At 36.3% G+C, this 17,489-nt stretch overlaps 1 protein-coding gene and 1 long non-coding RNA gene across 3 annotated transcripts in view; one reads left to right on the top strand and one right to left on the bottom strand.

Annotated features, from left to right (window-relative positions):
- MALRD1 (MAM and LDL receptor class A domain containing 1) overlaps positions 1 to 17,489 on the bottom strand; it is a 266,757-nt gene that overhangs the window by 36,029 nt on the left and 213,239 nt on the right. Inside the window, exons 34-35 of the mRNA XM_083826051.1 lie at positions 14,377 to 14,502; positions 12,082 to 12,148 (exon numbers count right to left, since the gene is read on the bottom strand). Coding sequence (XP_083682177.1) covers positions 12,082 to 12,148; positions 14,377 to 14,502 — 193 coding nt within the window. The remainder of the gene's footprint in view (positions 1 to 12,081; positions 12,149 to 14,376; positions 14,503 to 17,489) is intronic.
- The window catches only part of LOC310895154, a 66,322-nt gene that overhangs the window by 1,779 nt on the left and 47,054 nt on the right, over positions 1 to 17,489 (top strand). The window lies entirely within an intron of this gene.

Below are 17,489 nucleotides of genomic sequence, written 5' to 3'. Positions count from 1 at the left end.
CCAATAATTTCTGTAACCACAAAAAAAAAAAAAAAGCCTTTCACAATTTTTCTGTTCTTCCTGTTGCCCTGATGATACACCAGAATATAAGCTACAGATGAAACGGTCTTCTTACAATCGTTGTATTCTGGTAACATTAGAAGAGAGACTGTTTTGGGATATCATGTGGAAATGTTTTGTAATAAGTACACGGTTTATTTACATGAAGGAAATTATTTTTTGGATGTTCAAAAAGTTGCAACTCTCTTGAGAACCTCTTCCCTTCATTGTGTAATACATATTTGTTTCTGATGTATTTGTACAGTGACAGCCCAAAGCTTGTACTGAGGACAGGGAATGCTGAATGGATATTTCCTTGAAATCTATATTAAAAAAAAAAAAAGCAAGCAAACAAACAAGAAAAAAAATAAAAAGGAAAGTACAATATAAGAATGAGAATGAAGACAAGTATTCTTCCTTTCTAATGATTGCATAGATTTTTTTTTTTTGCTAGGACAAATGGAATATTTTCTCTAAAAAATTACTTTGTAGACACTTTTTTGACTAGACAGATTTTTTTGCAGAATATTTTGTTGAAATTTATGTTTTTCATCAAAAACCTGTAAAATGTTTGTTATTATAGTAAAAAAGAAATGACCTCTTGAGAATTTGTTCAAGAATAACTGTATTCTCATTTTTCTTAATATGTGGGGGGGGGGGGGGGGGGATTGAAAGGAGAAAAAGTTAGTACTTCTTCAGCTAACTTTAATTCCAGAATATAACATTTAGCAAATTTGAGTTTATAGAATTAGGGTTAAATCAGTCTATCTAAGAAATAATATTAGGTCCCTATTACTCTTCACATTGAAATCAAATTGTTCTTCTCCCAGCTCCAATTTAAAAGAAAACTATACAAAAAAGGGTGCTCAGCCCATGGCATTAACAAAGTTTTTTGTGGTTTTTTTTTTGTTTGTTTCCCAGAAGCCTCATGAACTACAAATTACTTTCTTAAACCAACATGAAAAAGAGGAGTTTTAATTTTGATTATTATGGCAGCACGTGTGCTTCTGAAATGTCATCAGCAGAGCTTTGCATGTTGAAGACTAGCCTGACTTTACAAAATTTTACAGTTCTCTGCTGTACTTTTTTTTTTTGATTACTTGTTGTACATTCTTCACAGTTATAAGAAAAAATATTCCAAAAAAGATGGCCTGGAAAATTTATGAAAGTATTTGCTCTAGCTTTTGCGTGCCAATACCAGCTGTGAGGGCTTTGTTACCGGAACAAAGTAGATTATTAAAAAAGAAAGCTAGAGATTGAAGATGAAAAAGTTGTAAAAGAAGCTCAAATGTCAAAGGCAAGATTATTGTACTATGCTTTGATTCTCTGGATTTATAGGTAAATCATATGCCTAATTCCTTCCTGTGCTTAGTCCTTGTTTCATGTACATTTAGAACGAAGTTGTTTTGAAAGACATTCTTACTTTCTGTTCAGTAAGTATGAAGTATTTTGCCACATTGTGCTTTAAACGTTCACAAGGGCACAAAGACCTGTTAGAATATAGAAAATTAATTGCTATGTTTCTGCTCTGGAAAGGGCACAGACTTTGTTATCCATATTACACCCTCGACTAGCATCCAGTATTTAAAACATATTCAAATTATATTTGTTTAATGAGTCATAATAGATAGAGTGGGAAAAAATATGAAGGCTGTGAAAGCAGAATTAATAATTTACATTTGATGCAAAAGAGGGAGCAATGAGATGCAGAAAGAAGAATGATATGGTCAAAGCAATGGTCAGAAGAGCACTCTCTGCAGCTGCTTTCTGAGGAACATCAGCCTAGCAACCCTATAGTCATCTAGGCAAGTAGCGACACTGCTGTAGTAACTGAGGCACGTAGTAAAGACAGCTTGGGCTAGAACTTTTGTTAGATGTGACTGGTAAGAATGCATTCTAAAATGCTAAATTATCAAAGAATGTGTGAGGTTTAGACACAACGTGCCTGTAGGTAAAAGGGAAAGTTCAGAGTGGAGATTAAATTGATACAATTCCTATAAAAGCACCTGTGCTGTTGCGCAGCCTCAAAAAATATTTTACCAAATCACCTCACTTTCACCTCTGGAAGCAAAAGAGATGTGAAGACAATCTCAGTAGATTTCTATGACAATGTAAACACAATATTTTTCATATACTAAAATATTAAACAAGTCTGGGGAGATTCTTATTCCCTCTTCCTAAGTCCCAAATAAATTGAACATTAATAAAGTATTAATTTATTGGAAGGAAGGAAGGAAGGAAGGAAGAAGGAAGGAAGGAAGGAAGGAAGGAAGGAAGGAAGGAAGGAAGGAAGGAAGGAAGGAAGGAAGGAAGGAAGGAAGGAAGGAAGAGGAAGGAAGAAAGAGGAAGGAAGGAAGGAAGGAAGGAAGGAAGGAAGGAAGGAAGGAAGGAAGGAAGGAAGGAAGGAAGGAAGGAAGGAAGGAAGGAAGGAAGGAAGAGGAAGGAAGGAAGAGGAAGGAAGGAAGGAAGGAAGGAAGGAAGGAAGGAAGGAAGGAAGGAAGGAAGGAAGGAAGGAAGGAAGGAAGGAAGAGGAAGGAAGGAAGAGGAAGGAAGGAAGGAAGGAAGGAAGGAAGGAAGGAAGGAAGGAAGGAAGGAAGGAAGGAAGGAAGGAAGGAAGGAAGGAAGGAAGGAAGGAAGGAAGGAAGGAAGGAAGGAAGGAAGGAAGGAAGGAAGGAAGGAAGGAAGACTTTAATACCTGGTAATATGAGTACCTAAAATCTGAAAATGCAATCACCAGAGTTGAAATAACTATTTAAAAAACAGAATTCTGCTCTGTGCAAAACATGTGTTAGCATGTTCAACTTAGCAACACTTAAAAATTGTTTCGTTTAGCTCCTAGTCATGAAAAGCTGTACTTTCAGTGGCTTGTGCAGGAAAGTCAGGTATGCCAGAACTGCGCAATACAGGTTCCATTTAGTTGTTGCTAGTTGCAAATGATCAAAACGTTAGTCTGCTGTAATTTATTCCTGATGTTTATTCTGGAGTAACGTTGCTGAGATCAATATTGAAACTCTTGCATGAACCACCTTACCTTTACATACTTTAAAAAATATTTCAAAGTTCACAACTTCAATCTATATTTTTGAAAGAGAAATATTTTTGTACACTGAAAATATGACTTGCAGACTAGAAGTGGGCAAAATTATTTTTTCTTTAATGTATATGTATTTTTTCCTTGTAGTAATATAAAAAAGTCTGTGTGGGAATGGCACATAGTTACTGCTTCCCTCTTAGAGATGCAGCCTGGTAGCTGATTAGAGCAATAGCAAACATGAAAAGATCCTTCCAAGCGTTGAGAAAAATCCTCTGTTAGTATGTGTTTAAAATTAAAATGCATGGAGCTTTCCAGATCAGTCAACACTACAAAAGCCAGGAAGAAAAGTTCAAAAGTTCTTAATTTAGTAGAATTTGCTGCTTTTAGGCAATCTCTTAGCCACCTAGCAACAGCACAAAGGGTATAATTCTTGGAGACTTAAATTCACGCTGGCTGAATAAGAGGGAAAATTGTAAACCTGCAAGATAGCTTGAGGACATTGTAACACCAGGGAGTTTTGTGGGTTAGAGTGGTTAGGACACATACCAGGATGTAGTTAGTACATAATAGAAGTTATCTGTCTTTCCTACACGATTTATGTAATAACACATTATCAAATACAGATCTCCACCATCCTCACTTTTCCTCCCACCATAAGCACAGGCCTATATGCATCAAAACTTTCCTCAATGCAGTGAAAGTTCAAAACTCTTAATAACTTGCTTGATTTTATATAGATTTTCCAAAAGTCTCTAAGTCCCTTACAACTTTTATAAAATATTGTGCATTGTATTAGATATGCTCAACCTGTAGCATCCAGGTACCTCCTAGAGAGATCTCTAGTGATGAGCTGATCCTAAGCAATGAAGTTTTGATAGCCAGACATGCAGAGGTAATCTTAGGATATGAGAATACTATATTCAGACAAGGTACTGTTTCCTATTCTTCATTTAAATCTAGAATGACAATCTGAAAGGTAAGTAAGAATATCTGAACCTAGAGTGTATTAACAGTTGTTTGATGTCATATATATAATTTATGGGCCTATGAATGGATATACCAAGATGTTTTTAAATTCAAAAAGGCAGCTACATGAATGTGAAGAAGAGGGGGCTGTAGCACAGGAATCTTTGCAAACCTTGTGTTTATGTTTCCTTCACTGGTATGTAATTCTTCAACTGTTGTCAAGTTTTGTTTTTATTGAAAAGTATTTCTGTGAATTTACACCTATTCCTTCCTGTTATGAGTAAATCAGATTCAAAAATGTTATGATTTTAAGCTTTTCATCTATATCTCCTACTCTTCAGCATCTGGAGTTCATAGGACTAACCCTTCGGGGAACCCTCATACTTTGGCAAGCATCCAATACCCAACATTAATTAACATCCTCCCCTGTAAAAACCTCTCTCATTATCACTCAATAAGCATCCTCTCCTACAGATACATTTCCCAGATCCTAAACTTGTCCCTGTCGTAGACAAAACTGTCTCCTGAATTTTAAGTGCAATGATGTTTATAGTCTTGGGGTATTCAGAGGTAAAGTCATTCAGAGGTAAAAGTGCTCTTAAGACATTTTTCTTCATTTAGTAATAATAAAATCTTCCTATGGTAGAAACCTTATTTCACTTTGACTTTGTTTTTAAAGAGGGAATAGAAAATCAAAATAGAAATATAGCATATTTATCAGAGAGGCTGAATGTTTTTAGCATCTCAAGCACTTTTGATACTAAGATTTCTTAGTAGAGGAAAGAAGGAGAGGAAATCCAACTGAAGAGATTTTTTTTTTTCTATAAGCATTCTTATATGCCAAAGTAATTTTCACTGTATCTGCTAAATTATGTCTATTTGCATATACTCTTATGAATAAGATTACAGTATCTTCATATTAAAACATAAGTTATTTTGATCAGACTAAATATAAGTCTCACTTTGATTTTGAGAGCTGCAGTGGGGTTGGTAAAGTACTAAATTCAGGAATATACTATTCCCCTTGTACAGGGAATAAAAGAATATTTACAAATTTCAGAAATATTTTAGACTGTAAAAGAAGGGCATTATACCTAGATCACATATATGATGATTCTTTTGTACTACTTGTATTCTTAATGCAAGAATGAAAATATTAATTATTAATGTTTGAGTGTATAAAATTCCACAAACCTCTAGCTGAACTCAACTGATCATTTCATATGTCAGCCAAAAGCAAACACAGAAGTTTTAAACATGACAAATTTATTTTTAAATTGAAACACTTGGTGAAAAAAAAATCCCTATTCTCTCTCTATATATGTATCAGCAGCCATGCAAGAAATTTTATTGGGAGATGGTTCAGTTTAGGTTGCATATACTTCTGCTGTTTACATAACTCTATTGCTTTTTTATGAAATGGGAAACATTCCTGAAGAGTTCAATTTCCTCTGATGCTTAGTGTTCTGTTATCTCATATATATTCTTAATGACATGATGATCATCTGTCTTGGGAAAGACTATGAAGTCAGAAACATGAAAATCAAGATGCAATAGGATTACTTAATCAGAAATAAACATCTTGATATCATGAAACTTTTCTGAATAAGAAAAGATAAAGAATAAACAGAAAATAATACAGGAAATAGAAATTTTAGGAAAGAGTTTTACATAAGCATCAATATACTGTGTATTTTCTTTCACAATAAGCTGTCTTGTTTATTCTGGAGAATAGAGATTTTGTCCTTTCATTCTCAAATTAACCCAGCTCAGGCAAACTGAATTTATTATTTTATCTGCATCAACATCACTTTTCAGATGGCTCTTGGGTAATGGAAGGTTATGAGCATGCTTTTCTAAGTCAGCTATGTATGCTTGTATATGTGTTTACATATGTCTAAAGGCATATAAAAATATTCCTTTGTCTTCATTCCCCAGAAGTCAAATCTTAGCATAACATCCCTTTTCAATGTCTTATCTTTTTGACTTCTTGTGATAGTTTTCCTTTTCATTCATAGCTACACCCTTGTTCCATTCCTTCCCTATCTAAAAGTACTTTTGCATGACTAACACCTTCTTTGGTAGATATATAGACTCTATATAGCTTTATCAATTTACCTATATCACATTTGTTCAGCAAATCTAAAAGAAAATTCTTACAAAAATTGAGAACTCAGTAGCAGTTTGCTGTGCTTCAGCAGGTTGTAACCCGCAGTAATTCAGCAGCTGTTACACCAGCAATCCTGCCTGCAACTGAGGTGGGAATCTCTGAGATCAGTAGGACAAACAGCTGAAATGGGAACTGTCATCTTCTCCCATTGTAAACTCATTTTAATAATAAACTGGATGTGTCTGTCTTGTCACTCTCTGGGCTTTATATTTTCACCAGATGACAGGCTAGATGCTTCAAAGCATTTTATTTTCTTAGTTGGGAATACTTTTTCATGGTATACTTTGATATTTAAACAATCCCCCTACTTTTAGTTTTTAAACACAACTATCAGCATCCCTCCTCAAAAATCCACAGCACATGTAAGAGCAGATCCAAGGGCAAGCGTCTAGAAAAACGCAGTCATTCCTCACTGGAAGACATTGCCCAGACAGGATGTGAAACTTCCGTTGTTTGGCACACATGATACTTGTCTGGAAAATGCATTGAATGAGTCTACTATGACATTATTTAAAGTTGCATGCCACCTTGTAGGGTTTCTTCTCAAAAATGTATTTTGCACAGCAGAAGTTAGCACTTCGAAGACAAAATCAGATTCTGAGAAAATGTCTCAACTACTACAAAGTAATGTTTTCATTTTTGTAGAATACTGTTATTGTGCCACTGGGGATAAAATACTTTATTTGTCCATTAAAACAGACCAGTTGTGATTAGAATAAAGGGCTCATTTGAAAAAGGAAGAGGAGAGAAGTAAAAAATAGGGGATCAAATAGACTATAGCTTTTCTAAGCAGAATAAGCAACATCTGAATCAATTATAACCCTGCAAAATAAATTCTTTTCTAAAAAGTAAAAACAAAAGGCAACTCTTTCACTATTATCAATCAAAGCAAACAAAATAATTTAATTTCTGTATTTTGAGCCAAATCAGCATTTAGATACACAACTACAAAGATAACATTAAATAATTATCTATGTATAAAGGCTCCTTGAAATTCTAATCTCTACAGCTCCATTAGCTAGATGGTACATATTCAAAAATGTTTAATGAAGATGTATTTCTAATTTATAACATGATTGTTTAATTACAGGACAGTGAATGTAATTACATTTTCTTTTTAAGGATAGAGCTTTCTTACAGGCCAGGCATTAATAAAAGCACTCTCTTTATACTCTTTTGTATAGTGCACTTACAGTGCAACTGCTCTGAATTTTGGTATATTACACAGAAAGTGTTTGTATAAAATAAAAGGAATAGCAAGCACTATAACGAGTTTATTATATGTAAGTTTTAGTATGTTTTATATGTGAATATATCTCATTAATCTTGTCTAGTTGGTATGAGAGTTAAAATATTGCATTATTGGTCTGGGAAGAAACATTTTTATTCTATTCTCAGTGTGGTTCATTTTGGTGGTGGTGGTGGTGGTTTTTTTTGTTTGTTTGTTTGTTGGTTGGTTGGTTGGTTGTTGTTGTTTGTTTGTTTGTTTTCCCAGCACTAATACAGTCTTTGAAGCCTCACCCTTCCATTTCAGTGGGTTCCAAAGACACATTTCCCAGATTGCTTTCCTATATTTCTAGAGCTCTGTGGTCTTACTTAAAAAAATTTAAAAAAAAAAAGAATAGGGAAGGTACATGTAAAAAGTCAAAAGAAAATTTTGGAAATAAGACCTTTGTATGTACAAAAATTCTAGCATTATCGCTCAAATTATGATTATTTGCATGTGCAGCCACAGTAGATGATTGCCAGCACTAGCCCACTAGCTACCTGGCTACACATCTACTACAAAAGGGAACTCAGGACAAACAGGAGCCACATTTTGTGAAATAAGAGTGACCATAGCGTTTGAGTTCCATCTATTTTGGCAGTCAAAGAGCATACCCAAGAAGCAGTAAGAACAAGATAAACGTGTTTTATATGTACTCCAAATACTCTTCTGACCATATAGGAGAAATGATCACAAATGGCTCTCAAACCCAACTATCAGAGAAGACCAGCACAGCCATTAAGCTGGCTTCATTCAAGTAGTAAGCTAATAATCACCTGCAAAGCACCATTGCTCTGTGTTTTGCCGCAGACTCTCACTGAGGACATCCACCACCATAACTTTCTTAAACACTGTGGATTCGCACTGAGGTTACAATATGCATTACGCACCAGCTAAGAAAAGCTATTTTCAGTAACATCAGAAATGACAACAACCCTATATACCAACCCTGTTACCCAGTCCAATAAATGCTGAAACTTTTCTAGAGTTTTATCCACAGTTATCTTTTCCACCTGGTCTACTGATAGCTCTTCATAATAGGATTCTGGAGCTCACTTTCTACCTTTTACTGAACCCTCTTAGTTACAAGCTGCTGAAGTCAGGTTGACATCCTTAGTATTCATGTTATATATCTAAGCAACAGTGGAGAATTTATATAAAGTTATACAGCACCAAAAGCACCTAAGAAGAAGTAATAAATGTACAAAATCTCATATATGCATATATATAATCTACTATCAACTCAATCTCTTTAAATGGTTTATTTGCTTTGCTTAAGCAGCTACTGCAAATTCATTCTGTTTCCCTGCTGACATATCAAGCTATTTGGAGGAATGTATACAGCTAACTACTTCAACCACGTTGCATTAAAAACACAGAAAAACAAAACAAAACAAAACAAAAACCCCTTGTCACCAATAAAAATGCTTTCCAGAGACTGCATTTTTTCAATCAAAGTACCTCAGATTAAGATAAGATCAACAGGGATTTGGGTTTTCATAGGACCATGATGGAACCTTGAATCAGCCAAAACTTTGCAATCTGACCAGGCTTTATTTTGTTAAACCAAGTTCCTCAGAGAAGGCCAAAGGAAGTTTTTATTTCCAGAGCCAGGTTTTATTTAACAGGAACTAGAACAAAAGTATCTCAAGTAGCTGAAGACCAGAATTCATTGTGTATGCAAAATAGAAACAGAAGGACATGCTAACACAAGATCTTGCTCTCTGTGTTACCGAAGAGTAAGGCCTGTTCATTTTAGTCAAATTCAGTGACTTTTAGGGTCACTTTATCTCCACAGTTACAACTGGGTATCTAGGAAGGCTCTGTCACTTCTGAGTCAGGGCATTATCTTCTGCACTCTGCTCTCTTCAGGATTCTCCTTGCTGTCCCACAGGCTTCCTGCCTTTTTATTCTTTTTATTCTTTTTTTTTTTTTCTCCTGATCTAGCCTGCAGTCTAGAGCAACAGTTGCTCCAGAGAAGAAATCTCCACACAATTCTGTCATCCTGTTTAATTTTTATTTATTTTATATATAATATATATATATATATTATTTTTTTTTTCAGGAGGTGTAATCCAAGACCTGAGTACAAACTAATTCTGCTTTAATTTATAGGTTTTACTCCACCGCCCCCCTCCAAACCCCAACCCCCTTCCCCTGCCCTTAGGAAACAAAAACTGGAGTACTTCTACATTTCTGTATTCAAGATACATTTTTGTTCATTTTTTTCTTTCCATAATGGAGATGTGGGGGTTTCAAATATCATACAGAAGCTTATTCCAGAAAAAGCTAACTCTCCTGTTATATATATGCTTAATTCCTTCAAAACACTGTAAAGTTTTGATTGGTACTGTATTTGGTTTATGTGGCAAAGTTTTGGAAACAAGGGGGCTTCAGGAGTGGCCTCTGTAAGAGCAGCTGGCAGGACTGCCCCATGATAAGGACTAGTTTCAACTGACACCAAAAAGGAACCACTTCTGGCTAGAGTTGAGCCAGTGAGTGATGTTGGTTGTGCCTCTGTGAGAGCAGATTCAAGAAAGGGGAAAAAACTGCAGCGTAGCAGCAGCTAGGAGAGCGAGGAGTGAGAACCAGCCCTGCAGACACCTTAGGTCAGTGCAGAAGAAGGGCAGGAGGTGCTCCAGGCATGCAGCACAAGTTCCCCTGCGGCCTGTGGAGAGGCCCCTGGTGGAGCAGGCTGTCCCCCTGCAGCCCATGGGTCCCACATGGAGCAGATCTCCATGCTGCAGCCCGTGGAGGAGCCCCCGCTGGAGCAGGTGGATGTGGCCTGGACGAGGCTGCAGCCCATGGAGAGCCCCCGCAGGAGCAGGCCCCAGGCCGGAGCTGCAGCCCGTGGAGAGGAGCCCACGCAGGAGCAGGGGGCCTGGGGGGAGCTGCCACTTGTGGGGGACCCGTGCTGGAGCAGTGTGCTCCTGACGGATGGACCCCATGGTACAGACCTATATCTGGAGCAGTTCTTGAAGAGCTGCTGCCTGTGGGAAGCCCTTGCAGGATTAGCTGGGGAATGACGGCATCCTGTAGGAGGGACCCCACGTGGAGCAGAGGCAGACAGTGACAAAGCGTTACAGAGTGAGTGCAACCCCCATTTCCCATTCCCCTGTGCTACTTGGGGGAAGGAGGTAGAAGAGGGTGGAGGGAGAGAGGAAGGTGTTTTTTGGTTGCTTTTAATTTCTCCCTGTTCTAACTCGTTAGTAGTAGGCAATAAACTACATTAATCTATGTTGGGTTTGTTTTGCCCATGATGGTAATTGGTGAGCGATCTCCCTGTACGTATCCCAGCCCTTGAGCCCTTTCTCACTGTATTTTCTCACACAGTTCCTTTGGGAGGGGGGGATTGAGAGCACGGTTGTTCAACTGCCCAGTAGGGTAAAACCACCACAGGTTTCCCAGTCCCTCTTTTTCCTCTGGTTATCTATTCCATGTTATCTGCAACCTCCCCCATGTTTTCATTCCTCTTTCTCTCTGTGTACCAGGAAGTTTTGAAACAGCCATCTTGACGAAATTCCAAGATGGCAGAGGCCATTCTCTATGCTATACTACTGGACATTGTTTTGGAAATCTGTGTATAATTAACAATGTTTTCTGGGAGTTAAATCAAAGTATTCATATATGAAAGTCTCTGCATCATGTATGAAAGTGCCTGTATTTTCTGAATATGTTATTTATAACATTTTGTCAATCAGCAATGGCTACATCTCTCATGAAAAGATACAGGTTCTTCAATAACTGAAGTTTTGTCAGTAGGCTTATTAATGTGAGTTACCTAGAGACTAAGAGACAAACCTCAATGTCTGGTCATGACTAAGACAGATACTCTGATAAGACAGTCACTTTTTTAGTAATTTGGCAAACCCTTTGGCAAGATCCATTAAAATACATGAAGAACAAAACTGTGATAAAGAACAACATTGTTTTCCTTGCACTTTAAGAGCCTCCTGTAATTTCCCAGTGGGAAACAGACTGATACGTTGTGTAAATGAAAACTGTCAGATATCTCAAGACACTTTCTAGTGACTCTTACATTCCACAACAGAACTGTATTTTTTTTTCAACATAGAACATTTCCAGAAAAAATACAAGCATATATTTAACCCTTTGTTTAGCATAAGTAAAAAAAAATAATAAAAAAAAATTACCTTCTCTCTACCAAGATATTCAAAAAATAACATTATAACAGAAATACAGTACAAGTTCAAGCAAAGACAAGAATATGGCCTGTTATAAATCTCATCTGAGGGACACAATGCCTGCTGTATATAATATATCCATTTTCATAGAAATACACATTGTTAAACGTTGTGAAGCATGAGACAAAGAAGGGTGTCAGGCAAACAGGTTCTCCCATGTAAAGATAGATGAAAGTTACAGAAAATTCTATTCAATAAGTAACATTCTTCTCAAAATACTATTTCATTCAGCAACTGTAAATAAATGTATGTTAGGCATGGAGACATTTAAAAATACATTTCTACTGAGTGTCATTTCAGTCCATAGGAAAAAACAAACAAAAAAAAACCAAACAAATCCACTCTTTCAACAGTTCCTTTCCCCAATCTGAACTGCAAATCAATCCCCCATGAAACTTACTGGCATAAAGGAACGTCATCTTTGATGATGCAGGTTCCTCCATTTTTGCAGTATTCTTCAGGACAAACTACAAACAAAAGTAAAAACTTTGATGTAATTCCCCATCTCACCCCAGCACCACCCCCATTATTATATTTATCATTGTCTGATTTTCAAAATAGTAGAATGTTCACACCTGCCATTTTGGGTGCTCAGCTCATCTGAAAACTCTTCCTTTAGTCTTTGATTTGGTGATAACAGTGTCAAATATAAATACATTAATATCTATGCATGACTCTTGAGCTTAAAGAAAACCTGGTGCTTCACTTGAACAGGCTTCTAATTATTCTCAAGTTGTAGTTTCATCTGATTTCAGAAATGAAGCTTTTGTCACTTATTGCATTTTCAGACAAAAATATGAATATATGTAAGACCCCACAAAGACAGAACTTATATTTATTAACACTATTAGTTAGTTTAAATGCAAGTGTGACAAAAGAACAGATGCTTATTGTTTACCAGTTATCACCAACTTTCTAATTAATGATGCCAAGAATTTTAACATACATAGAATTACAATCTTGTAAAATCTAGAGAAATGTTTTATACTGGGTCTAGAGGTAGTTTTCTACATAGATACCTGTATGGTGTTATGTTTCTGATTTGTAGCCAAAACGGTGTTGATAACACACTGAAGTTTTAACTATTGCTGAACAATGCTTACATCAAGTCTTACTCTGTTTCTCACTCTGCCCCCACAGTGAGTAGGCTGGGGGTAGACAAGAAGCTGGGAGGGAACACAGCCAAGACAGCTGACATGAATTGACCAGGGAGATGTTCCATACCTTATGATGTCACCAGTAAAACTGGGTGTTGTTTTGCAGGCACTGCCAGTGCTCTGGGATTGTTTAAGCATCAGTCAGCTGGTGATAAGCTTTCACATCACTTGCTTTTATTTATTTATTTATAGTTACTGAACTTTATCTCATGAGTTTTCTCACTTTTGCCCTACCAATTCTCTTCTCTATCCCACTGCAGGGGATGAGCGAGCTACTGTGTGGGGTTTAGCTGCCTGCTGAAGTTAACCCACAACATCAGTCCTGCAAAGAGCAAAGTGTTTAAGTAGAGGGAGATGTCACTCATATACTGTTTTCAGCTTTTGACATCTCTTCACATATTCCATGTTGTCAGGCTTAGCTCTGGTACTGGGTCTGTCTGTGATGTTAACTTTCCTTGCAGCAGCCCATACAGTGGTGTGCTCTGCACTTGTAGCTGTACAGAAGTTTAGTTTTACTCCTCCACAGTGAGAAAAACTCCAAATGAAAATGAAAAAAATGAATCCACTTTTTTTTGTTGTTGTTGTTTTTGTTTACAGTAACTGGTAAAATACAAATATTTTTTCCTGTTAAATTAATGACTGTCAAGTTGTATTTTCACTTTTTGCCCTCAAATACTAAAACAATGTGTAATCACAGCAGAACAGTATATATTCTTCTATGCTTTCATATGATATTTATGCATAATAAAAGCAAATGTAATACATTAAATTAAGTCTAATTCTTTGACTTTTGGGTATATGCCACATAAAATCATTTGCTGAGACAAATAAATATAGTCTCTTCATTGTGGACACCTGCAGCTTTAAGAAATGTTGGAAAGCCAATTACTTAAAAGATATGCTGTCTGAAAAAAAAAAAAAAGTGGAAGGTTTGTAATTTACTGTCATGCAAGTCTATGAGTTTACGTTCTGTATTCTTCTACATTGAGCTAATTTCTGAATACATTCCTTTTCACTTACAATATTCTTTATCAATCATATTTAACAAGTACATATTCTCTCGGCATTGTGAAATTGTTAGATTTTGCTGTTAAAACATGATGTTTTCTCTCATATTCAAGAACACCCCCCCCACACCCCCACATATATAGCAAAGACATAACTAACTTCTGGGCAACTTTTGTTCCAATAACTCAGAAATGCTGATCTTACTTAGGTGGGTTATTCAAATAGCTAAAATCAAGAGTGCTTTAGTAGTAGCATTTAGTAGTAGCATATTACAGAGACCTTTTTTTTATTTTTTTAAACAATGTGTTTATAGCTAAAGAAAAGCCCGTTGTGCACATGTTAACTAAGCATATTATTTTCCATCTTTTTCTCACTATTACTCTGTTTGACATGTTCATCAGGCAAATTCATGCCTGATGTAAACTGGTTAACAGAGGGAATTCAGTCTAGTTTGTGGGCTGCCTCTGGTTTCATTAATAAACCACTGTATTTTTGTGTTGCTAATGACATTTTTATGGAAAACTAAGTACCTGAACAGCTGGACTCATCAAGACTGAAATCAATGCAGTCTGCAATGCCATCACAACGCTGGGAGACTGCTATGCATCGATTAGTTGACGCGCATAACAAAGAACCATTGAAACAACCTGTAAGGGCTGGAAGGAAAAGTAACATGACAGTTATTGTCAGATATATTCCCTTTTCTCATTGTTAAAAAGCTATCAGAAAACTTTATTTGTACTATAGTTTATAATCTTGGGTCCACATGACCTTTAAAAGCTTTCGTCTTTAAAGTCATACAGCTTTATTATTGAGTAGATAAATAGGTAAACACAGAATACAGATGCTGTTTTTTCCCATGTTGTATTTGTGAAAGAGAGGGGGGCATATTTACTTAAAACATTGACAGAACAAGATGCAAAATGCCAATGAAAACCCGTAAGAAACTTATCACACAACATAGTCAACTCCCAGGCATAATCTAGTTTTAAAATTATGAAGTTAATTTTTAAACACAAAACAAAAAATTGACTTAGTATAGTTTCCTCCTAATACAAGAAACCAAATACTGAGATATATTTAATGTATAAAAAGCAGAAAAATATTATACTAAAAAATGGAACTTGCACACCTTTATTATTCTTGGGCATTCAGTTGTCTTTTCTAAATTTTTGCAGAAGAATTATGAAGGGGAAATCTTGATGGGAATCGTGTAAGCCTCCGGGTACTGATTTATTACTGACTCACTGGTCTACAGGAAATACCCAATGGTCCTGCATCATCCTGTATAGCATTGTTTTGTCATTTTATCTAACACAATGCTGCCTTAAAGTATTACTTTTAAATGCTTTTGTTTAGGTAATATGAGCTGAAATCTTTCACCATAAAACTAATACAAATCAGAGGGAACTCTGACTCCATTAAAGTTAGATGTATTCACATTAACTTTGGTTAGAAGGAGAGAAAGAATCTAGAAATATTAACAATACCCCAGTGCCAAATCTAAATTTCATACTACTTTCCTACTCCTGGGTTCAAGAGCCACTTTATACAGCAATGAGCAACCCAGCTTGAACAGCCAGGCTCTTGTGCTATAGGATATATCTGTTCCACCCTTAGATATAATATAAATCACTGGCCTATATACACTACAAGAGTAAGCTACGCTTAAAATGCTGCAGTTCAATTTTAGACTGCAACAGTGGAGTTAAATCCTTCCTGTTCTTGTCAGTTTTGATATTCTTACAGAATTATGAAATTGCTCATCTGATTAAGGGTTTGTGGGATCAAACCTTTTAATTATGTGTACTGACCATTTCATAGAATCATAGAATCAATTCAAGATCATCTGGTCCAAACATCACCCTACTACCAATGTCACCCACTAAACCATGTCCCTAAGCACCAGCTCAAAGAAAAATCTGTAGAAGACTATTAAATTTTGTTTCCAATTTTCATTCATCTTTTAAGAACTTAAAAGTTTTGGCTGATTTTAAACAATCACAACAATGTTCTACAACTGGAGAAGTCATAATAGAGAAGAGGGAATTTGCTGCTGGTGACAGCAGGATAAAAACAACAACAACAACTATTATTTCCTTTTCTAGCACAGGTCCAAATGAAAGCTCTCTCTTTTACAATGGCAAATACATCCCTTACTAAGTGGAGTCCACACTTTGTCACTTACTCATGGATATCACATTTTTCCGGTCCCTTCTGTTATGAATGTGATGTAGATTCTGTTGTGTAACTATTCCCTCACTGTCTGCTCTCTGTTCCCTATTCCCTCACTCTTGTCTGCTCTCTATTCCCTTGACCACTCAGTCTCGCCAAATAGGTCTTGGCAGACAGAAAAAAAAAAAAAAACAACAAATTACAGCATCACTCCACTTATGTGGTGCTTTCCATGATCCACACTTGTAGCATATCCTACCATCTATCTCAGGATCTTGTCAGCTTTCCAGAATGTAACTGGCAGTCCCATGCCCTCTGTTGCACTTTCCTAACCAAATAATAATTTCATATTTACTTTATATGCAATCAGATCCAAATCCTTGACAATCTTTGCAATTTGGGGGATGATGTTCCAATGGTATTTGAACTACTTTTCTAAGTGTTCATTTGCACAAAAATACCCAGTCAGTAAATATAATTGCATGTTCAGACTAGAGCTTCAACAGAAACAAAGTTGGAAATTTGACATAAAGCATATTTAACTCAACAATTCTTTGTGTGTGCTTTAGATCTTGTATGCCTGCACACATATTTTGAGGAGACCACTAATGTGGATATAAAGTACTGTTTATGTTTTGTCATATATATTATGACTTACACAGAGATTCAGTTCCTGAGCTTTTACTTGCATTGAGGGTTGTGGTAAGAAGTGTCATTCTTTTTGACACTTTTTTAATTCCCCCAGTCCTGGGCTGGCTGATGGACTCATACTTGAAGATCAGATAGAAGAAATACTAATTATTTTTGGTCCATTTATAACTGTTGATCATCAAGGTGGTCTTGATGTATCCCTTTAGCCCGAACAAGCTTATTGCACTGAGGTTTTTATACCACTTACAGAGGGAAACTTCATAACAATGGATCTGACTGCTCAATGCCTTGTACAGATCCAGCATTTAAGAGAAAAAGGACAATAACACTAAATTATTGGTGCAGAGGTAAGTAATGTTAAGAACACAGTTTAAAGATGTTATTTCTCTCATTGCATTAAAACTAAAATTAATATTGATTACTGTTAAAACAGTTGCAAGTAGCCTCAAATTTCTCCTACTAATTATTCTTTACTTTTGTGAAAGGCCTTCAAGTGCTTTTGGGATAAAGATATTAAAGACATTAATAACAGTGAAGATATTAAAGTGAAAATATATTTTCACCTATATATCAGTTTTCCAGTCTAAATTAAAACTCTCAAAAGGATAAAAATCTCAGGGTCCACTTACCATAGAATGGTTTGGGTTGGAAGGGACCTTAAAGATCATCTAGTTCCAAACCCCCTGCCATATGCAGGAACAACTTCCACTATACCAGGTTGCCAGGGCCTTGTCCAAACTAGTCTTGAACACCTCCAGGGATGGGGCATCCACAGCTTCTCTGGGCAGCCTGTGCCAGTGCCTCACCACGCTCTGAG

The sequence above is a fragment of the Anser anser genome (assembly GCF_964211835.1).
Source record: "Anser anser genome assembly, chromosome: 2".
Taxonomy (NCBI): Eukaryota; Metazoa; Chordata; class Aves; order Anseriformes; family Anatidae; genus Anser; species Anser anser.
Note: the sequence above shows the minus strand (reverse complement) of the source record. Positions and strands in the feature narration are given on the sequence as shown.